General features: G+C 41.5%; 1 protein-coding gene across 1 annotated transcript; it reads right to left on the bottom strand.

Moving 5' to 3' along the window:
* Nucleotides 1–916: 916 nt before the first annotated feature.
* LOC143475182 (cadherin-1-like) lies at nt 917–22,364 on the bottom strand. Its single transcript, XM_076972977.1, has 14 exons — nt 21,989–22,364; nt 21,709–21,823; nt 5,224–5,465; nt 4,624–4,767; nt 4,384–4,539; nt 4,070–4,211; nt 3,791–3,963; nt 3,581–3,709; nt 2,784–2,969; nt 2,444–2,688; nt 2,143–2,285; nt 1,839–2,063; nt 1,538–1,756; nt 917–1,422 (listed from the first exon to the last, which is right to left on the bottom strand). The coding sequence occupies exons 1-14, from the start codon at nt 22,031–22,033 to the stop codon at nt 1,355–1,357; spliced, it is 2,232 nt and encodes a 743-aa protein (XP_076829092.1). The 5' UTR covers nt 22,034–22,364; the 3' UTR covers nt 917–1,354.
* Nucleotides 22,365–24,065: the final 1,701 nt, after the last annotated feature.

The following is a 24,065-nucleotide window of genomic DNA, read 5'->3' as shown; positions in this document are numbered from 1 at the left end:
AACCTTGGCTACAACACCAACATAATTGTATTAGTTAATATGTATTGGATTTCAGTGTTCTAGTATATCATGGTGTGGGCAGCAGACACCTTACAAGTCCTGTTGATAATTTTACTCCATAGAGCAAAACATTTCATAGGAATCCAGGTGCAGTTGGAGCACTCGGTCAGTGGGATGAATGCACGCAGTTTACACAGTGTGTGAAGTTAACACAGACAGGTTTCTCCAAAGCGGATTAAGACAGATCAATTGCAGAGCATGTTTTTAACGAAGCACTTGCAGAACACGTTTTTCATCCCACCCCCTCTTCTGTAGGTTGGTTACTGCTCAGATGCAGCATAGAACACTCAAGGTACTTGACTGAACACGTACAAACAGCTTTGGATTCAGACATTATCCTGTGATGAGATTCCTTCCTTTGGAAGGGATAAAAAAGAGGAAAACTTGCAGTATACAGAATCAGGTCACAGTAAATTCAGAATCCCAGCAGGCAATTCCAGATTTAAGAGGGTCACTTGATGCTAACAGCACATTTCAGCACTGTGACTGCCAAAAATGTGAGAAAGTTTTTATTTTTCTGGAAATTATAATGACCACATGGTGGCAGCACTACAGCACCAACATTACTCTTTGGCTCTAATCCAATTACAGGTTTGGCCTCTACAAATAAGGTAAACATCTGCAACTGAAATGAAGGTAAGAAAATCACACAAAGGGTCTAGTTTTGTGATCCCCTGCAAGTCACCATGCATAACATCATACCTAGTTGAACAGTGAAAGAATGTGTCACATGGTACAGCTGTTAAACCAGATGTATTTCAGGTTTTTTATATGGCTGATTATAAATGAGGGCTGGTGAATGCACTGTGATGAAAGGACAACACATGAAATGAAATTTTCTATGAAACGGCAGAGGCAGAAGCCATGCCTTTTATTTAACAAACAAACAAAAAAGTGTTAATAAAAAACTCCACAACTGCATTTGCACAATACATCTTAAATGGCTAGACAGAATGGTGGGGGTGCAATGAACTTCATATAGTCCAGCTTGAAAACGTGTGGGGGGGAAATGCACTGCGTCAAACATTTACTGATTGAGTGCTTTCAAAATCATGCAGGATAGAAAAGCCAATGACCAAAGCTCTGGTCATAAGTAATTTTCAGCAGGGTTCCTTTGGCCTACTTTGAACAGTGTTGAGCATTTTTGCACCAAATAGAAGCTCACATGAATAGAACTATAAAACTGTCCCATATTTACATCCATCCATATGTTTCATTAGGGGGAAAAATGAAGCTGGTCGAACTTTGGCAACACATGGACGAACTCCACATGGCTGCCCCAGTCCTGTCCTCCTCAGTACACGTCAGCCAGCTTCTTAAAACTCTTCCTCCTCAAGAAGAGCAGCAGCACAAGGACCAGCACTAGAGTGGACGACAACACACACACTACCATCAACACCAATGGCCACCTAACAACTCAGACACCAGACATCACCTTAGAATTGTACTTGAAGGGGATCAGCAAAAAATGTCTTACACATAAGAGCTAAAATGGCCCCAAGAATTCCGAGGATGGCGGACAGTTCTAAGCCTGCCTCGCCTATGTGTGGACAATTGACTTCATTTCCTGTGCAGTCACATACAGAGGCCTGCACACTGTTGTCCTGGAAGAGACCACCACTGTCAAATACCCTCATAACAATATTGTAGTCTCCATGTTCCAGTGGGGTCTTGAGTTCAAGTATGATTCCAGTTCCTGCACACAAATCAAAGCACATTTGCTAGAAGCTCAAAAGACCAACATAAATAACGTGGACACACACACACACACAGCTTACTACTGCTGTTCATCCTGACAGTCCAGTTTTTGTGGCCATCTCCCACAAGATCTGCATTATATGGAGAAGTGAAGCCAGGCCCGTCCTTGTCAGACACAGACAGCAGCACTGGAGCCGACTGCTTGTTGCACAATTTGAAGGATCTCTCCTCAATGACAGGAGGATTGTCATTTACATCCTGCAGCTCAATCACAAGGGTCCCTGTACCAGTTGTTGGAACTGGATCTGCAAAAACAAAAAGCTTTTAGAAGGCACTACTCTGATAAATGTTTCTTCTGAAGAAAACACGGGGAAATGAAATTACCATTATCCATGGCCAAGATCAGAGCTTCGTATCTGCCATCTTTCACAACATGAGACTCTCTGTCCATGTCACTCTTGACCCTGATCACTCCAGTCTCTTTGTCCACATTCAGCCAGCCGGCAGGATCACTACCTACACGATACCTGAAACATACAGCATGACCTCCGATTACTCCAGCAATGCTCATGCAGCAGAGAGAAAGTCTAATCTCTAGCACTACAACCACACACAGATACAGACACAGTTATGGACTACAGATAAACAGCAGCTACAACATTAAAGGCTCTGAGGAAACCCTTACGTGACTTTCTGAGACTTTGCCATGTCAGGATCATTAGCGGTGTACACTGTTAGATCACTGCCAACCTCCTGATTTTCAGATATGGAGATTGTCTTCTTCTCTGGGTCAAACACTGGAGCCTCATTCACATCAATAACATTCACAGTGACTGTGGCAGTGGAGGTGGTCAGAGGTTTGGCAAACTGAACCTCATTCTCAGCGATCACCGACAGAGTGTACCTGCTGTTTCTCTCAAAGTCCAACGGCTAAACACAATACAAAAATAAAAGCAATAAATTCAAGCATCATTCAAACAAACAAACCTGATCATGTTAGCAAACCAGTTTCAGGGGTGCAGTACCTTGACAGTAGTAATGATGCCCTCCTGTTTGTTTGGTCCTGTGCTAATGTTGAAAAACCCACCACTGTTTCCATTAATAATCCTGAACTGTGCTGCCCAGGCAGGTGACTGAGGTTCATCCCCATCAGTCACTGGCATTTTCACCACCACAGCTCCCATTTTATTCTCTGGGACGGACACATTATACTGAAAGACAATGAAGCTTCATTACCGATATGAAAACAATATGAAATGTTTAAATTACATTATTTTCTTATAGGATGGGTTTAAACCCCATTTACAGGTATTTTAACAATCAAAAGTTTGGACACACCTGACTAAATGCATGTTCTTAATAGTAAAGGACATTTTAATCTTTTGTAAAATTTGTTTACAAGAAATATAATTTGGAAAAGGTGTTCTTATATATGGAATCATTCAACACGCGCGCACACACACAAAATAAGCTCTAGCTCTTTCCTCTACATGTGAGAAGGTCTTCAGGACAGATGAAATAGCATCATAGGTGCTGCTTCATGAAGCTGGTTAACAGAACACAAAGAACGTGCAAAGCTCTCATCAAAATGTAGGATGGTTACTTCAAAGAATCTAATTTGGCGCATAACATGTTTTCTTTCTTGAGTTTGGCATCTTCCCCTTTTTTTGAAATGTCACAAATAATACAAATTAACAGAGTAGGTGTGTCCAAACTTGACTGGTAGTGTATTCAATGAATCAATCGTAAGTCATCAACAGATGCAGCTACCTGGATAATTTATACAAAACTTTCAGTATTTGGAAGCGGTCACTTTTCTTACCGAGGTCTTCTCAAACTGAGGTGCATGGTCATTGCTGTCGGTTACAGTAATAATAGCTTTTCCTTTGCCTGTGAGGCCTTTACCCTGTAAATCTGCAGCTTGGAGCTCCAGTGTGTATTCAGGATATTTCTGAAAGATCATGATGAAAATTATTTATGATCTCATTCCACATTAAATCTAAACATTCATAAACCTGATTTCTGCACTCACCTCTCTGTCCAGTCCTTCAGGCTCCACTAGAATCGCCCCACTGACGGAGTTGATGGTGAACATGTTTGGATATGGCAGTGCTGGAATCTGACTGAGGATGGTGTATCTGACATCAGCATTGTCAGTGTTGGGGTCGTCTGCATCAGTGGCTGTGACCGTCATGATCTCAAACCCTTCAGTGAAACAATGATCATGACATTATGAGCAGAGAATAATAAATGTAACAAATACCAGCCATCACCAACTACTTCATTACACTAAATAGGCACAAATAGCTACCTATATTTGAAACTTCAGGTACACTGCCTAGGAATGTATCTTGGGTGAAGACAGGCTTGTTATCATTCTGGTCAATAACAACAATTTCAATATCTATTAGCTCCTTTACACTTCCATCTTCAGCAACTGCTTGAACTTGAAGCTAGAAAAAGCAGAAAAGAACATGCAAACTGATGTCAGAACAGGTTCATTCAAACTGTGCATTAATCAGAACAGAAACAAAGCCTCCTTCAGCAGAACACACTGAATCTTGTTTAAGCAAAAACAATATGCCATGTATCATTAGAATTAGTAGGAAACAAAATGTCTCCTACCTGATACTTGTCTTTTTTCTCCCTGTCTAGAGTCTTTGTAACATACATCCAGCCAGTGTTCCTATCCACAGTGAAAAGGTTCTCAGGAGGTTGGTCTGCTCCTTCATCAGTGATGCTGTACCACAGCGGAGATTCCTTAGCAAATATTGACTTGATCTGGACAAAAATGCAGCAATTAAGTACAAAAAAACATCATGTATAAAAGAAAAGTTTCATCCATGTTACTCAAACAGCACACACCTTGAACGGCATCTTTTTAGGGAAAGGACCAATGTCATTTTCTTGAAAGGACAATGGAGGGATCAGCATGCATCCCTGTAACCTCCTCAACCCCACAGAAGATTTTAGAAAATCCAGAAACAAGACAGTTGAGGGGGATTCAGGCTGCAGAATAAAGAAAGAGATAATATAATAATATAATCCTCCCCATACATTACATTTAGTTGTTTCATTTTCACACAAACAAAACTGCCACCTTTAGCACAACACACAAATACATAAACAGAACCGTGTGTAAATAAGGCTGGTGTACAGCATCTGATGCTGTGTACACAAGACACCACCATCGTATATCAGTGGGACTCAAATTCTGTCTTCTAACAGCATGCACTTCATACAACTCCAGGCAAGCATCACTTGAGTTGGGATGTAATTATCTGTAATCAAGTGTAAAAGATTATTGGCTGTTCATATATCAATATCAAACCAACACCAAGTCTTCAAAAAAATAAATAGGAAGTCATGGGTAAATTGCTAATGGAAAAGATAAAGAAAAAAAATCCAGCATGTGTCACAATTCCTGTTTTGTCCAGCAGAGGTCAGGCTGTGTTGGTGCAGTACCTGTGCAGGTCCCACTGCCTCAGTGTATTCCTGTTGGCCTCTTCCACCCTCATGTTCCACCCTCACGTACGCAGTGTGTCTCTTGCCTGTGGAGTCCCAGGCGTGGACAGAGAACATCTTGTGACCCTCATGAAGAGTGACCTGCCTCTTCAACTTCACTGTTCCATCAGTGGCCACCTCAAACCACTTATCAGTGGTGTCAAACACCATGCGCGACCTTCCACTACAGTCACTGAAACCCACTGAAAAGAAAGGATGGTATTAAAGATACGGGTATGGGTTTAGGTTAAGATCATAACTTTACATGCATTCTTCTATAATATCGAGGCTACTCTCATTTGCCCTTGATCCTCTGTCAGATCCACAATCTTTCTGATACATCTGAAAGAGCATTAAGGAAGTGATGAATAAATTTCACTGCATATCAGGAACAAACTGGCATTATGAAGCAGCCCAACAGCACATCACAGAGATCAAATGTGCTTCCAATGCTCATCAGACCAATATAGTACTATTCTACATTAAATCATGAAGCACCACCCAATACCCAGAGGTTCATACCACCATTTTACATCAGATGTCTGAAATTCTCCACTACGTAAATCACACTAATGAGTCACTAAATATTTACCTAGTGTACAGCATAATAAAAACAATTTAAGTTATATGGTTACCATGGCATCAATAGTAAACTATGTGCTTCAGATTAACATCTCAAAACAAGATCCAACTTCCATTTTGTGAAAAGCACCAGAGTGAAATCTCGGAGCCATCTAAACACTGGCTGCATCTCAATTCAGGGGCTGCAGCCTACGTAGACTGCGTAGACCGCAGCCCACGGTGGCCACACACTTCGAAGGCCGGGTAAATCACAAAATGCATTTTGCTTTACAGCGTGAAGATATTTACTTGCTTATTCCTGATTGGCTCTTTGAGTCATATAAAAATCGGCAGACCGCCCCAAATGGTTCAGTTCGGCAGTATATGTTCTGTTAGTGTGAGTGAAAGACAGGTATACTGGTAAACACTCTTCTGAGTTTAAACTGACTTCCACATGGTAATATTTGCTTAACTGTGGTTTTTCGTTGCTTTAATGTTACTCACCTCTTACATAGGTGTTGCTTAAATTATTTTATTAGCCGTTAGCGGTTAGGCTAACTTGGTTCTCCTAAACCTGTGCGAACGGCGGAAGCATTTAAATACTTGCCGCGCAGCATTGTCCGAAACGATATGTGGTAATAAAAAACAGGGGAATGAACATTTTTTTCAGGGGAATGAACACGAATTTTAATGTTGCTTTTTCAGATGTGAAAAGTGCTGCAATTTAGGCTAAAGTACTTGAAAATGTTGAAATTGTAACTACTTCGTTTCACAACAAATATCTGTCTGACTGAACAGTTCTCTTGTATTACGTTAACAAATACGAGCCTTTTGTAATTCCAGGACGAAACATGAGAGAACGTGAAGACGTTAAGATTGGGCGTTTTGAAAGTGTGATTAAAAAAGCGAATTATTTTGAGTATATGTATAAATATTTAACTTAATTAAGTTTTAACGTGCTGAGAAATATTGAACTGGACCTTTAAAGTGAGGTACAAGTGCTTTAATTCCACCTTGTATAGGTGTATGAACCCGGCAAACATGACATTGTTCATTGCGCTGAGGCGCGGCGCGCGCGAAGTTGCAAAATTCGAGAGGTGCACGACACCACGCGAGGCTGCTCTTTCCCCCGTGCAAGCCGTCGCGGCTCATGGTTTAAATCACATATGTCAAAGTCAAGGCCCGCGAGCCAGATCCGGCCCGCGAATTGATTATCTACGGCCCCCTGGATGATATTGAATTACTATTAGAACCGGCCCGCAGGCCACAGCCGCCCGATGGTGTTTTGTACGCAAACACTACATTCCCCACAATGCAACGGTAGCCCGCGTAATCACTGCAGCGCGAAGCGTCGCGAGGGTCCGCGCGGCGAAAATGACGTAATCGCAGTGGCTCCGCCAGCGCAATGAACAAAGTCATGTTTGCAGGGTTCATACACCTTTATAAGGTGGAATTCAAGCACTTGTACGTCACTTTAAAGGTCCATTTCAATATTTTCCAGCACGTTAAACTTAAATATGTTAAATATTTATACATATACTCGAAATGATTCGAAATAATTCGCTTTTTATTCACATTATTTAATGGTTGTTTATTTTCCCCAATCTTAACGTCTTCACGTTCTCTCATGTTTCATCCTGGAATTACAAGAGGCTCGTATTTGTTAACGTAATACAGGAGAACTGTTCAGTCAGACAGATATTTGTTGTGAAACGAAGTAGTTACAATTTAAAACATTTTCAAGTACTTTAGCCTAAATTGCAGCACTTTTCAAACCTGCAACACAAAGCAACATTAAAATTCGGAGTCGCGCACTATGGTCACTCGCGAAAGTATAAACCTAAATCAGCAGTCAGAGCAGACATCAACGTTCAGCTATCCCCCAGCACGCCTTTCGCTCTTGGCCACGCCTCTTTCCCGGCCCCCACACAGAGGGTAAAACCGGAGCAAAGAAAAGAGAGAAGCGCAAAAAAAATTATGAAAGTAAAATGCGAGACGCAAAGAAAAGCAGTGACGCGCAAACAAAAGAAAGAAACGCAAAAGGGAGAAAGTATTGCAAAAAAAAAGCAGCAACATAAAATGTGAAAGCAAAGAAAAGAAAGAAACGCAAAAGAGGGAAAGTATTGCAGAAACAAATTAGGAACGTAAAATGCAAAATGCTAATCTTATATTTGCGATATTATTATTTTTTCGTCACCATTAAAGACGCTAATTTGACTCCATACTGAATGTCATGTCTGACATGTATTATGTTTAGTATCTCTATGTTCAATGGTTCAATGAATATTGTTCACTTCTTAATAAAATATGGACAGCACAAGATGCATGTGATGTGTGTTTGTGTGTGGTACCTGCAGAACACTGAAAAACTGTGAGTGAACAAAGCTGGTTGTATATAGGGTGGCCACTTTTCAGTATTGCTTTAATTTTGGTATTTGGCTTTAATTTTGGTATTTTTTACTATTATGGATTTTACTATATTTGGCATCACCTCTCGTACACCAGCTGCCCCCCACCCCCCGTCCGTCGCCATACCAGATATTGCAAATACTCATATTTCTTAATTAATAACCTTAATTAATTATAACCTTTGTATAAACTTTTATGGTAAAACTTAGTTTACATGCTACTGTGAAACAGAACCACCGCGTTCCGCCATGTTTGAAAACGCTAGGAAGCTGGTGGGGTGGGCGTGGCTTGGTCCCAGAGGCGGTCTCAGAGCTCTGTGTCAGTCCGGAATCAGTGACCAATGGAGATTGCAGAGGAACGCCTTCATCTAAGACCCTCCCACACGTGAAATGTGTTCCAAAAGTCAGAAGCAAAAAACGAAGCAGAAGCAAAGAGAGATTCCAGAAGCAAAAGACCTTACTGGGAAAATCCAAAAAAAACAAAAACAATGGAACCAAAAACTTGTCAAAATGCAAACGAAAATAAGTTTCGAATAACCAATTATATAAAAAATATATACTTTTGATATATTTTTTTCTGTTTTGCATTCATAACATATACTTTCTGCTCTTGGATTTACTTTTGCTTTTGTGGAACTATTGAAACAAAAATCACACCATAGGGCTTGTTCATCACCGCCAATAAGATACCTCGCAATCAGCAGCCACATGGAAGACGAGATGGAGACAACAACGACAACAGCAGCAGTAGTAGCAGCGGCGACGGACTCGGCTACAGGGGAACCACCAGCAAATCATGAGAACCCGTGGCCTTATTTAAACACAATGTTTGATTTCTTGGGGGTTAAAGATTCGTCGTACCGCATGAAGTGCATGTTATGCCTGCCCAAAGACGTGGAAATTCTATCGTACAGAAACTCCCCGTCCAACTTGAAGAAACACATTGAGGTAACTTCTTATGAAATTGTTATAATCCTCCTGTTTCCTTAGCATGCTCATTAGGCACTATTGTAGAATCTTGAATATAACGTTACCTGTACAAATGAACTTTTTGTTTGGCATTGTTTCGGTTTCACATGTGTATTTAGCCTAGGCAAAATGTTGGCTGTAGCAGGCTACCTAGCCTCTTTGATTCAAGGGGGGATGAAGGTGAAAGCGATAGCTATTTAGAGTAAATTTAACGAATATATGAAAGGCATGCAAGTTCTAAATGACAAACCATTAACGTGCTACTATTTAAAACTGTACTTTTTACTTAATACTTTTCATTACATTACTTGAGTAGATCTATTTTTACAGTACTTCTCATACTTAAGTACAAGACGTTTCAGATACTTTAAGATCTTAACTCAAGTAACATTTGAGTCACTGACTTGGACTTTTACCAAAGTCATATTTTGGAGGGGTACCTATACTTTTACTTGAGTGTGAGATTTCGGTACTTTATACAACACTGATTTTACATCTGCCTGCCAAATTATTATTTTGAGTGGATTATTGTTGGATGATTCCACAAAATAAGATGGAAACAGGGCACAGAGGAAGAAAATTTAAGTGAAGCATTATTGGTGACATCAGGTAAGAAAACATCCTTAATTTATGTAAGCTAACATTAGCTAGTTAGCCCAGTCTAAAACACATTTCACTTTAATGTTTCATTTGATAAAGATTTAAACAATTAAATATCAAGATCTAGTATTCAGATGCATTAAAATACTTTAATTCGATCACAGTTAAATACATAATGGGTTAAATAATGTTTTATGCGGTATATCAAGTCTTTGTGATAAAGTTCATTGAAATTTAGCAAACATAGCTAAATCTAAGGACATGGCTAGTTACTCAAATTCGGTCTCATTTTGAATTGGTTTCAAGGTGAGGTGAACCTTGAAATAGTTGAGAATTTTAATGAGGTAACATTAAGTTTAATTTGCTAGGAACATTGCCGACTATTCTACCGCTAATAATTAATAGTCACATTCAGGGCTGGACTGGTAATCTAGCATACCGTAGTGACGTAAAACTCAAAATGTGGAATCGAACTGAATCAATTCATTTGAATCACGGTGTTTCGAACTAAGTATCAAAACGGGAAGGCCACGTGACTGTTCCAAAAACGGGTTTCGTTCAGAGACTGTATATATAATCAGGCCCGTAGCCAGCATTGTGATGGGGGGGGGGGGGGGGGATCTTTCCCCCCAAAAGTGGACTTCATTTGGCTCTCTACTCCAATGCCCCCTAAATACACGAGCACACTTCAAACCTTTTAATTTAGACATATTTTAAGTTTGTTGTGAGTCTGTTTTTGCTGTCCTTATTTGTTCGTCTGTTGCTCCCCACTGTTAACATAAATTTGATATAAATGTAAGTCTTACTCAAACGTTCTAAGTAACAGGGTAGGGCACTACACATTCAACCTTGATTATGTCAGTTTAAATTACAAACAGATGGTTTTGATGCTGTTTGAAAGCTCTTTTCTGGTTCTACAGAGTACACAAACAACATTGAACTCAACAGTTAGGCCCTTTATAGTGACAAGGTAGAACTCCAAAACTGCAAATTAAATAAAAAATACAGACCATTTTAAAATAGTTTTTTAATATTCAGATTTTAGTATTTTAATATACTTGGCTAACTGTTGAGTTATGCTGTAAACCAGCCACCATCCATGCTCCTCAAACCAGTCATACCTGAATGCCCTGTTGCACCCACCAATGAATGTAGTTGGGAAAATGAAAATTTTCGAAGGTCTGACGTGGTTTTTCAGCAAATTGTACTTTTGGTCATCAGACATCTGACACACAGCCTGTGCTATTTCCTCAATAGATTTTGTTGCATCTATGAAAAATCCAAGGTGACTGTCAAGTACAGAGCATGGCTGGGCTACCTCACATTCTGCTGCCTGTCTCACTCTCACATCCTCAGCCACTTCAGTAGCTGCTGCATCTCTGGTCTTCCACTGCACTGTTACCTGCCAAAGCTGTTTCACTGCTGCTAACCTTTGATAGCTCACCCTCCAAATGCTGACCCACTGAATAAATACAGCAAAATAATACATTAAAAAATATTTCCATATTTAATATTTCTTTTTTACACCTCTATACTGTATTTTATTTACTATGGCCTTAGGAGCAACAGGCATGTTGAGAGTAAAATACACCCTAGCTTGATCATCAGCAATGCAAAGTGAGTGACAATGTTATTGTCACTTAACCTACATTTCTTAAAAATCAACTAAAATCCAGACTTTGGAGTTATCTGAATAATGACACTAATAATCCGGTGTTTAGGGTTGCCACCTAGGTCTGACAAAAAACAAGGACACTTATACTGACACAGGGTGGGGGGGGGGTGGCGAGTGTAAATTGTTGACGGGGGGGGGGGGGGTGTAAAAACGCCCCCTCCTGTCTACGAGCCTGATAATGGATGGTACGTCATCATTGACTCCCATTGTGAATTTTTAAAGCCACCAAGATGGCCGCACGGACGCTGCCATCTTGGATGCGCTTGCGCAGTAGATGAAAATTGGAGCCAGAGCATGCGCATTAGAATCGGTTAGAACTACATACTGGATACTGTAGCCTACTACATACTGGATACTGCATGCTGGACTCAGTATATACTGGATACTGCATACTGGTCCTCGTAGTAGTATGCAGTACAGTTTCCAGTATGCGACAAAAGCAAAGCATACACACAAAGCGAACACAGCCAGTGTCTCCGCCAGAGACCGAATCTCAGCTATATCAATCCACTGTCTAACAGTGTATCATAATGAAAAATACATCTTAATGACAATTAAAACAACCCTGTTCTTTGCAAAATGATATGTTTTTGTGACTAAAATATATTTAGGGACACAATATGCTATGGGGGAATATTTCATGCCATATTGTTAGGAACAGCATGTGACCATCCGAATTATTCTATACACCTGCTGCTCGTTACTCCACATTTCATGAATACTTAAGCTTCCCCCTCTCACTTCCGATTTGCGAAGTATTGTTGGCATGTAACTTACCAAGTGTTATATCTCCGTGATTGATCTCCTGTGTACTGACCTCTGTTCTCGTTCCAGACCTCGTTTCCAGCCTAGTCCTCGTAAACCTTCTGCTCTCTGTCTACTCGGCGTGACCTTGGACCGTCCTGACCTCGACCACCGCACCCATACACCACACACACTCTGCGGAGTTATTAGTCTGTTCGAGTACTCCGTATTCACGTCACAAATAAAAACTACTACATTCCGCAATTGGATCCATGTCTGCCTGGATGGATCGTTACACATATTTCATTAAAAACACATTACTTCTGTTAAGAAAAGTTATGGATTTAGGCCCTGGTTGTCCACTAGATGTCACTGTGGATTCAAACATTTTCCAAATCAATTGGATCATTTGATTCGATCTCCCAAAAGCCCAACTTTTGCCATCACCGACAGTCGACAGTCCTCAGGGTCCGATGGATTTTTTTTCCTTAGAGACTGGCCCACAATTTAGAGGGGGCGGCCTATTGGCCAATCTTCAATATAGACAGTGGACTGAACCAATTAGGATATAGGACAAAAGCGGCCCCACCCTTTCTCTGTGTGGTCCGCTGTAACTCCCGCTACGTTCAGTGTTGAACACGTTGTTAAAGGAGAGGCAGGAGAGACAGAAGCGGCAGAAAGGGGGTGTGGAGAAGTTATGCGCAAAGAAATTGAAGTGTCTCAATGTAGATGCTACAAAATGTGTAAAAATCACAGACATGTTCGCTGCTGTAGTGAAGACAGGTGAAGACAGCAGCAGCAGACAGGGAGAGCAGCAGCCAGTGAGGCAGGCTTGTGAAAGAGAAACCCAGGGACAGACTGAGCGGGAAAGTGTAGTACGTAAGCAGGTAGTAACTGTTGTGTTCCAGTTGATGACTCAGAAGAACCACGCAGTATGAAAACAAGTTAACTTTTAATGTAACGTAAAATGCAGTACAGATGTTTTTCTTTTCCTCCACTCGCCAACCCTACTTCACTTCCTACCACTGGCTCCTCCTAGAGGTTATCCCCAGACACCACATATCCCTTTCTCTTTAAAGATTTAGCAGTCTGAAAAAATAAGCATTTCCAAATATAACACCACCGTATTAAATGAATAACAATACAATATTCAGAAGAATAAGTACAATGCTTAACTGCACTGTAATAAACAACAATAGTGGAATAACCAACTACTCGCAATTAGCTATTGTGTATCAGGTAAGACATACATTTCAGCAGGTGAGCACTGAGTGGTAGCATGCGGAGTTGCACAGTATGCTTGCAAAGTCTTTGGTGAACTCTTTCCAGTCCTTGTGTTCTAATGACGCAGTCTGCAAGCAGTCCTTCAAACTATGGTTGAAGCGTTCAACCTCACCGTTCGCACGAGGATAGTAAACAGATGATGTTCTGTGCACAATCCCTCTTCCCTGCAGGAAGGATGCGAACTCACGAGAAGTGAACTGTGGTCCATTGTCAGATACCAGTTCTTTTGGATTGCCCTCTCTACTGAACACTGAAGACAGAAACTGGGTGATCACATGTGTCATAGCATGTGACACAAAAGCAACTTCAGGCCATTTGCTGAAGTAATCTATGAGTGTGATCACAAAGTGAGAGTTTAGGGGCGCGTTGTCAAATGGCCCCATGATGTCAATTGCCAGCTTTTTCCAGGCACTGGTAGGGTATGGCACAGGCTGTATTGGTGTTGGGTGGGTGACAGCTGACTTATCATGTAATTGGCAAGTAACACATGCTTTGATGAATGCCTCCACTTGAGTATCCATCCCCGGCCACCAGTACAGATCTCTCAGTCGTTTTTTTGTCCGGACAATACCTTGGTGTGTATCATGTGCCAGAGAAATAAGCCTAAATTGAAGGCTTCCTGGCACCACAAGGCGGTTTGTGCCCCGTACCACACAATCGTCTTGGAGGGACAGTTCATTCTGTAGCTTGAAGTACGGCTGTAGAGCTGGGTCCAGAGCTTTCGCAAACTTAGGCCATCTAGATGTGAGTAACTCACGAAGTTTCGTTTGCACTGGGCATGAGGTGCATGCAGTTTTAAACTCTTCACCTGCAACCGCAGTCAGTATAGAAGTAAGTGCAACAACCTCCTCATCATTATCCAGACAAGGCTCTTCACAATGCAGTGGCAGGCGGGACAAACAATCGGCTGTAACATTTTCCCGTCCTGGTTTATACTGAATATCATAAGTATATGTCATAAGTAGAGATGCATGAGTACCGATACTGGTATCGGGTATTTGCCCGATACCATGTCCATTTACCCGTACTCGTAATCGCAAATGAGGCTCCGATACCAACATCCGATACCTTGTTTCCAGTGGACGTAAACCACGTTATGCTAATGAGCAGACAACTCAACATCTACGTATTTCACGTCCTGTCCCTGGTTTTTTAAGTGAGGAAATGTCCTGGTTTTTAAATTATCTTCATTGGACCATTAAAATGTAAATATACAGGCACTATGGCACTGCGCTGCGTGTGACGTAATCCCTGAGCAAGGTTTGACGCGTCGCGACCGGCGCAAGGGTCCGCGCGCCGAAAATGATGTAATCGCGGTGGCTCCGCGGTGCCTCCGCGGTGCTACTAATATAAGTAAGTGTAAAACATAAAAAATCATGCAGTGCAATACTAAAAACCAGTTTAAACTCTGTGAGTGTACACACTAGTAATATATGATTAAGTTGAACCAAAGTTTGCTATAAATTGATTCAGTTGGCGTCAGGTTGTAGCTACACGTATTGGCTGAAAATCTCCTCAGTTAGTGCCTTTGTGGAACACATTGAAGTTACACAGACCTAATAATTAAGAACAAACAAAAATATATATTATTTATAATAAATAATATTTATATATTATATTTATTTATAATAAATTATTTTAGTTATCATTGTCATTGATCCTCAGCATGAGGAGTTCACTGCTAACAGAACACGGCATCAACCAACACTGCAGCAAACGCTAGCTAGACGAGAGAAAATGTAAAAATACTGAAAAATTAGTTTTGTGTTGACATGGTGATTAGTGATTGTTTAGGTAAAAATGTTCATGTTCAAATAAATTATAGGCCATGCACTGTTTTATGTTGGTTTTGTATTGATTTCATTGCACTATTTTACATTACTAACTATTACATAATGCTCCTGACTGCTTAATTCTATGTAAGTATCGGTATCGGTATCGGCAAGTACAAAAATACACGTACTCGTACTCGTACTCGGTTGGAAAAAAATGGTATTTATGCATCCCTAGTCATAAGCCTAGCTGACCACCTAGCTATGCGCATGCCAGCTCTTCCATGGCCTTTTGAGGACAACAGTGTGGTAAGTGGACTGTGGTCCGTTCGTAATGTAAAATGCCTTCCCCACAGGTAGGTTCTCCACTTTTCCGTTGCCCACACACACACGCTAGTGCTTCTTTTTCGATGGCGAAGTACTTTCTCTCTGCCTGGGTGATTGTGCGTGATGCGAAGGCTACTGTTTTTTCCATACTCTCAGGATGCAGCTGGGTAATCACTGCTTCAATACCATAGTCTGATGCGTCTGTGGTAACTATGGTGGGTAACTCTGGGTTAAGCAATGCTAGAGCAGGGCTGTTAACTACGAGTTCCTTGGCCCTCTCAAAACTTTGCTGGGCTTCTTCTGTCCAGACAAATGAAACAGCACCACGAAGCAAGGCACGTAATGGCTCCACAATGGCTGCATAATTTGGTATGAATTTTGCATACCAGGATGTAAGCCCCCAAAATGACCGGAGGCTGACTGTGTCTGTAGGTGGAGGAGCTTGTGACACTGCAGTCACATGTGATGCATCAGGCTGCAGTCCTTTTTCTGACACAGTGTGACCCAGGAAGGACAGTTCAGGTTGTCTGAAACGACACTTCTCAAAATTCAGTCTGAGTCCTGCCTTGTTTATGCGCTGCAGCACAGACTTCAGATTCTTGTCTTGAGCCTCAGCTTTTGCCCCTGAGATAATTGTCATCCAGGTAACATTGGACTCCTACTTGACCCTTCAAGATGATGGACATCATACACTGGAAACAGCTAGGTGCTGATGCTAGTCCATAAGGGATACGCTTGAAACGAAAAAGACCATCATGCGTGATGAAGGCAGTGAGATTGTGGCTGACCTCACGCAACATAACTTGGTGGTAAGCGCTCTGAAGGTCTAATGTAGAGAAAAGCGTTGCTCCTCGCAATTCTGTGAAAATTTCTTTCATATGTGGCAGAGGTCCACTACCACGCCCTTGTTTGGCTCTCTTAAATCCACACAAAGTCTAACTCCACCGTTTTTTTTTCTGGCGACCACTATGGGAGAGACCCATTCAGATGCTTCAATTGGCTCTATTACATCTTGTTCCACAAGCATCTGTAACTCTGCTGAAACTGCTTCATGTACTGAAAACGGCAGGCGTCGTAGTTTCTGCTGGACAGGCTGGACATCTGACCGGGTTTTCACTTGATGGAGAAAACCTTTTGCACAGCCAAGAACGTTCTTTTGTGTAGCTACCACCACGGACACTGAGCGGTCTCATGCAGCGGAGCTGACAGTTCCATTGAGTAGCTGTAGCTGCAAAGCTAAAAATAAGTCCCTGCTAAGCACTGCAGATCCCCGCTGCACAATAATAATCTTTAATAATAATAATCTTTATTTGTATAGCACCTTTCATACATACATGCAACTCAAAGTGCTTTACAGTATAAATAAAAAGAAACATTAAAGGAGATAAGACAAAAAGAAAATGTTAAAAGAAATTAAAGATAAAAATATTAAAATAACATAAAAAGTAAAGTAAGATAATAAAAAAGTAAAGTTAATAAGATAAAACAAGATAATTAGATTTAGAAAATATAAATAAATATACAATATAAAGCTCAGCCATAACACTACGGTCACGAAATGTTATGTCGGCTTTTAAGCAACCATCGACACTTATGGCATTACCCCCAAAGCTAACCAGGCTGAACTTTGGTGCGGAAAGAGCAGTGTGTGAGAAAAACTGCTTATACACTTCCATTGATAAAATGGAGACAGCTGAGCCTGTATCTACCATTAGTTCAAGTCTGAGCATTGCCCACCTGAATCTGCACTGTACATGTGATTTTGCCTGTGTCACGTGCGTTACGCTCAATGTTCAAAACTGTCACTTCAGGCGCAGTTACCTCAGAAACTTTCTTTGTTCCTCGACACACTTTGGCAAAATGTCCTTTCTTATTACAGCACCTGCACATCGCATCTTTAGCAGGACATCCAGGATAATTTGCAGCATGCTGTCCAGAGCTACACCTGTAGCATGTAATTCCTTTAGCATTGTTCCATACACCACGAGGCGTACCTTTGTCATGGCCTTGACGCAGCTTGCTACTGTGCTGTACAGCAGTTTTGATTTGTCGCGCTATTGTTATTGCTTTCTTTAGGATGAGTGGCACTTCTAAGAGCAGTCGCTCCCTAATTTGAGCAGAGCTGGTCTTTTCCACGAGCTGGTCCCGAATCATTTCCTCCTCCATAGCACTGAATTCACAAGTAGCTGCGAGCTCTCTCAGGGCTGCGATATACTGATCAGTGGATTCACCTGTATGCTGACTGCATTGGCGGAACCGATAGCGCTCCGCAACTACGTTGACTTTTGGCACAAAGAAATCCTGAATAGCGGTTAACGCTGTTGCATACTTATCGTCCGCAACTGTCAGCGTGTAGAATATTCGTTGACCTGCTCCCAAACAATGGATAAGTGCACGCTTCCTAGCATCAGAGAGCTCTTCAGCCATGGCTAGTACATAGTTGTTGAACACTCTAATCCATGACTTGAACAGAACGAGTGGTTCACCAGCTGACTGCAGGAATGGTGTGGGCTTAAGTTAAGTGGCTTAAGTTCAACATCCTCGTCTCCATATGTTATGTTCCAGTTGATGACTCAGAAGAACCATGCAGTACGAAAACAAGTTAACTTTTATTGTAACGTAAAATGCAGTACAGACATTTTTCTTTTCCTCCACTCGCCAGCCCTACTTCACTTCCCCTCTCTCTCTGCACAACTCTGAACTCTCCTACCACTGGCTCCTCCTAGCGGTTATCCCCAGACACCACAGTAGCGTTAGGATAACACAGGGACTTTATTACATGAGAATGATGAGCAATGGCGATTGATTAATAATATTATTTGGTATTTGCATACTTCCCAAAATCCTGCAGCCATGCGCCCTTATTCTGATAAAATAGCAAATGGTCAAGACTGAGAAGTGTTGGATAAGCAGCAAGTGTCCATTTTAAGCCATCATAGCATTTTAGATATTTAGGTTAAAGGTGTGTAGAAAGGCTACATAGAAATTTGAATTCGTAGCCTCTATGCTGTGGTTCAACATGTTTCAAAAAGCACTCAAACAAGTAAAATTACAGATTTTAAAACTTATAAATGATAAATACACGTTTTGCAATTTAAGCATGACAGTAAGTGTAAAAAATATAAAAGTAATATTAGCAAAATATATGCCTACACTGAATAAGAGTAAAACGGTGTCAGACATGTTTGTGTTGCATGAATTCATAAAGCAGCTTTGTAGCCAGATACAAATACATGTTATAGCTGTTTAAAGGAAGGAGCACCTTTAACCTGAGGAATTAGAATTGAGCTGTTATATCGGAGAAATTCAGAAAATACATATTAGAGATGATTTCAATAAAATCATAAAAGTGATTGTGATATAATAATGCTAAGATTGAATCCAATGACTTTAACCAGTAATTTGTTTATTATTATTTTTTCCACGTTGTACCCCACATACATAAATTACGAGTCGGTTGTGTTCCACTAATTATGAAGGGCCGGTATAAAGCAAAAATGCCAGGGCCAATTTTTTGTCCCAGTCCAGCCCTGGTGTCATGGCTTATTCTTGTCCTCCTGACTCAACGCCATTATAATATGTTATGATGACATGTATAATGGCCTGCTCAGTTCCAGTCAAATGAAATATGTAAACCAATGTTAGTGTTGTTTTGCATATGGATTTCAGGTAGTAATATGAATAGACTTTACTGCTGCATTTTTTGTCAAAACCTTTCCAGATTAATGGAGAAAATCACGCCATGCTTAAAGTCTCACGGAAAACAAGTGTAGTGGTGCCTCGGCACCACTACGGGTGCTGCAGCCATGCCGCGTCATGGGTTGCGTCATCACGCTGCTCGGGCATCTTACGTAGGGCTGGGCTTTAAATTCAGGGCGCCGACACTGTCAGATGCACGTTCTGGCTGCCCTACGCCGTTCTGTCCGGTTATCGGCATTAGTTTGCTGTGTGTTATCTGTGGGCAATTTCTGCTGAGGCTGTGTTGGGCTCGTTTAAACTACACTCTTCTGGAGGTACGTAAATTGCTTTCTCCGGGCATTGGAGGCTAGGTTAGTTATCATTTGCTAACGCTAGCGTTATGTGTGTTCAGGTGATTCACTCAGTGGCCGGCTTTCTGCCGTGGCTTTGAGAAGTTCTTGTGTCCTGCGCTACGCGCTGGTAACCCATTACAGCGGGTTATCTCATTCGTGGGCTCCTCGTGGTTTGGTAGGTGATCACTTGGTCACGTATTCGCTAAATGCTACCGTTTATAGCGTCGAGGCTAACGTTTCGTCCTCCCTTGTAGGCTCCATATTTGTGCCTGTTAACCCCGAGACTAGCACTCGGGTTGGGCGTCTAGTCACACTGGATCGGGGTAAGTAGCGTTTTAATATCGCCGCACCAGGCGTAGTAATTATGGAGGGGTTGGCTAATCTGGTCGCTTGGTTTGTTATAGGTTACCGGGTGGTTCCAGCTTCTCTCTCTCTCTCTCTACCGGACCTACCATCAGCCGCGCGGTGCTGGGCTTCGCTCCGGCTGTTGTTCTGCTGCTAGTTTTGTGTGTTTTATAGTGCACTCGCACATGGTGTTGACCCCGCCAACGGCGGTATTACGGTGAGCGGGGCCGAGTGTCGGTCCCTGCGTACGACAGCGTGTGCGCGTGTGTGTGGGGGTGTGTGCGCGTGTGTGTGTGTGTAAGTGGGTATCCAGTTCTTGTGTTTATTGCTTTGGTTGGGTTAATTTATTGTTGTGTAGATTTGCTTTGTTTCTTTGGTTTCAATTTCGTTGGGCCTTGGGTTCCTCCTGGGGGGTGGTTGGGCCGTTTGTGGTGCCCTTGTTGGGGGGTGATATCTGCGGTGCCGCTGGGGTGTACTATCTGTATTAAGTGCGTACACTCGTGTGTGTGTGTGTGTGTGTGATCACTGGGTTTTGGGGGATTATCGTGCTGCTGATTGGTGTGCTCAGTCATTCTCTGGGGAGTGCAGGCATAAGGCCCACAATATTTCTTTTGTTCTTTATTTAAGTTATTTGCCATTTTGGAGTTGTGTGATTTGGAGCTGAGTATACCCAATGTGTGAATGAGTCGGTGTGTGTTCGGGAGTGTGGGTTTTAAATAGATTTATAAATTGACCTTTTTTTTTATTAATAAACATTTCTATTCTGACCCTGTCTCTGTGTATTGCAAAAACCTGAAGTGTGCGGGAACCTGGGTAATTTGGGACTAATTTTGGGAGGTCGGAGGATCAAAATTTACTGTCCCCCGGGAGCTTATACCCCCGGGGGTGGCGTAGTCAGAGTTACTGTTTGGTTTTGGCCATACCACTACACAAGCTTCAAGACTTGTCCTGGCTCTGAGATGGTGGAATGAGCTTCCATTGGCTGTCCAGACTGCAGAGTCCCTAGCAGTCTTCAAATGTAGACTGATTTGAAGACTGATATTGGTGATGGAGAAAGACACTGAGTACAGTCCCCATTTAAATGATTAAAAGTGATGATGGAGGACATTGAGGTGCTCAACATTGGTATAATATAATTTTTTCATTTGCATAAAATAACTTTGCAATTTGCATTGCACATTTGAGTTTGTCCTGGAAGTCATGATGAATATGGACAGGAAAAATCTGTAAAATTACGGTATTTCTCTGCAGAACTTTTAGTGCTGTCACTTTACTGAAAGTGTTTAATTGTGATAATTCAGGCAAAAGTTGTAAAATAAAAGGTATTTCTCTGCAAAACTATTGATGCTGTGACTTTATTTAAAGTGCTAAATCATAATCCTCCAGGAAAAATCTGTAAAATAACGGTATTTCTCTGCAGAATGTTTAATGATTTTTTCTGTAAATGTGTTGTTTTCCACTTAATTTAAATCAGGGTTTTTTACTTTAAAATAGGTTTTTGTTTGGCAGCCAGTCATTTGACCGTTTTTAAGGATTTTTTTTACAGTATATAAAAAGGACAAATTACACCACATCAATGATGACTTAATTAAATATAATACTAACTAATGATGAACTCAGCAATCAGGGTGGTATCACAGAGTTACAACACATTTAAACCAGTATTATCAAAGAGCTCCTCTTCCTTTCCAGCCGTACATGTAGGTTTTAAACATAAAGGTCTTTAGTACCTTTCCCGAGCCTTTTGCCCCTATGAAGGTGCTCTCTGTGTACTCTGAAAACGAAGAGCTCTGAATCAAATCCAGGTGAACATGGCGGCGACTCCGCCAATGCAGACGAAAGTACCTTTTAAAGTAAGATATCACAAAGAATAATCAGTTATAACGAGAAATTTTAAAAATCGTATTTGTTTTATTTGAGGCGGGTTAGTACGGCAAAGTTAAGTGTTTGCTCTTTAGTTTAAACAAATATGACTGAATAACACGACGACAACACACAGAAAATAGTTACCTGCAATAAAAAAAACACAACTCCTATTCCAACACGCCGCTCCATCCGGAAAATAATCAAACGCAGTCCTTTGACTCTTAGTCCAAATGCGGTGTAATGGTAGCTCGACGTAAACTTGTTGGTCGACGGTGTAGGAAATAAAGTGCAGCAGGTAGTTTGTGGCTGACGCAGTCATCCGTTCACACCGTGTCCAAGTATGGGCATCAGGTCCAGATCTCCACCTACAACACACAGGTAACTTCAAGAAACCCCCGTGTTCATCTCGAAACTAAGTGTCTGCATGAATACAACAAAAAGGAGGGGAACGACGTTATAGCTGCTTAGACTCGTCCCAGTCTTGTAGCTCATGTCTGGTATGAGAGTTGCATCCTCAGATATGGACGAGTCCACACATGTACCAGGAGCATTTACAGAAAGCCATTATTCATATCATATGGTGCACGATGCAGGATCCCATTACACAAGCTTACACTGGAGGAGGAGCCGCTCATGACAGCCCAGTTCCCAGCAGACGTCTTCCATGGTATTTAGCAGACTTCCTGTAATACTGACTGGTTATGAGGGTATTACTGGACGGATGTTTAAGTAGTGATTTGGGACGTCATAATGACAAAACCGAGCCCTGGGGTTATGAAACATCCGTTATTGAGGCTCCAGTCGAGTCACAAGTTTACAGTGTGATCACACACACACACACTAGTGATGTGTCGTTCGCGAACGATCCGGCTCTAAGAGCCGGCTCTTTGAAGTGAACGATTGGAACCGGCTCCACAATGGGAGCCGTTTTAGGATCCTATTTGGGAGCCGCTTTTTCCTTCAGTATTGCGCTTGTGCTCTGCAAGTGCCACAGTGCCACAGTTTTTTCCCAACATCGTTTTTATTTGTCCTTCGGTGCCTCGCTGTCTCTCCCTCTCCTTGCGCGTATTGCTCCGTTTCTGCCAGTGGTAGAGCATACTTGGCGCGACGCGACCAGCGCGAGGGTCCGTGCGCAGAAAATGACGCAATCGCGGTGGCTCCGCCCCTGCGTGAGGACCCCCGTGCGAAGCGAGGTCGTGCACCTCTTCAGCGCAATGAACAAAGTTATGTATGCCGGGTTCATACACCTTTACAAGGTGGAATTCAAGCACTTGTACGTCACTTTTCAATATTGAAAAAGGCAATTTTCAATATTTCCCAGCACCTTAAACTTAAATATTTATACATATACTCGAAATTATTCGAAACAATTCGCTTTTTTATCACATCGATTCAGTCAGACATCTATTTGTTGTGAAACAAAATACAGTTACATTTTCAAGTACTTTAACCTACTTTAGCACTTTTCAAACCTGGAACACAATGCAACATACATTTTCGTCAGGTAAACGTTCCTTCTCTTGTTTTTGAGGGGTGTTTCTTTATACTACCTCACATACCGTTTCGGACAACACTGCAAAGAATGTCTCCACTGCCCGCATGTCAAGCGTGTGCTCCACATCTGACCAATCACACGCAGCTTTCAGTTAATAATGTGGTGGGAAAACACTGAAAAAAAAAGTCTCCACTTTTTTTGTGGAAACGGCAGGCAATTGGCCAAGCTGTATTGCGTTTTATTTTGTAATAATTTAATAATTGGTTATAATAAATGTTTTATTTATAAAGCATTGTTATGCAGCATTTTTACTCATCACAAGTGCTTAACAATGTCAATAATGAAACAAAATGTTATAAAATTAGGTTTAAGCTATTAATTAATTAATAATGTAAGAAATATATATGGGGAGCCGTTTGGGAGCCGAAAAGAGCCGGCTCTCCACAGTAAGAAGAGCCATTAGAGCCGCATCTCAAAATAGAGCTGAAAATCCCATCACTAACACACACACACATACACACACACACACACACACACACACACTAGAATTATACTAGAATTGTAACTGTTGTGTGTGTGTATGCAGGACTGGACTGGGACAAAAAAAATCGGCCCTGGCATTTTTGGATTATACCGCTCCTCATAATTAGCGGAACACAACCGACTTAGGTGGGATACGACGTGGAAAAAAATAATTAGAAAAAATACTAGTTAAAGTCATTGGAT

The sequence above is a fragment of the Brachyhypopomus gauderio genome, chromosome 1, assembly GCF_052324685.1.
Source record: "Brachyhypopomus gauderio isolate BG-103 chromosome 1, BGAUD_0.2, whole genome shotgun sequence".
NCBI classification, from domain to species: domain Eukaryota; kingdom Metazoa; phylum Chordata; class Actinopteri; order Gymnotiformes; family Hypopomidae; genus Brachyhypopomus; species Brachyhypopomus gauderio.
Note: the sequence above shows the minus strand (reverse complement) of the source record. Positions and strands in the feature narration are given on the sequence as shown.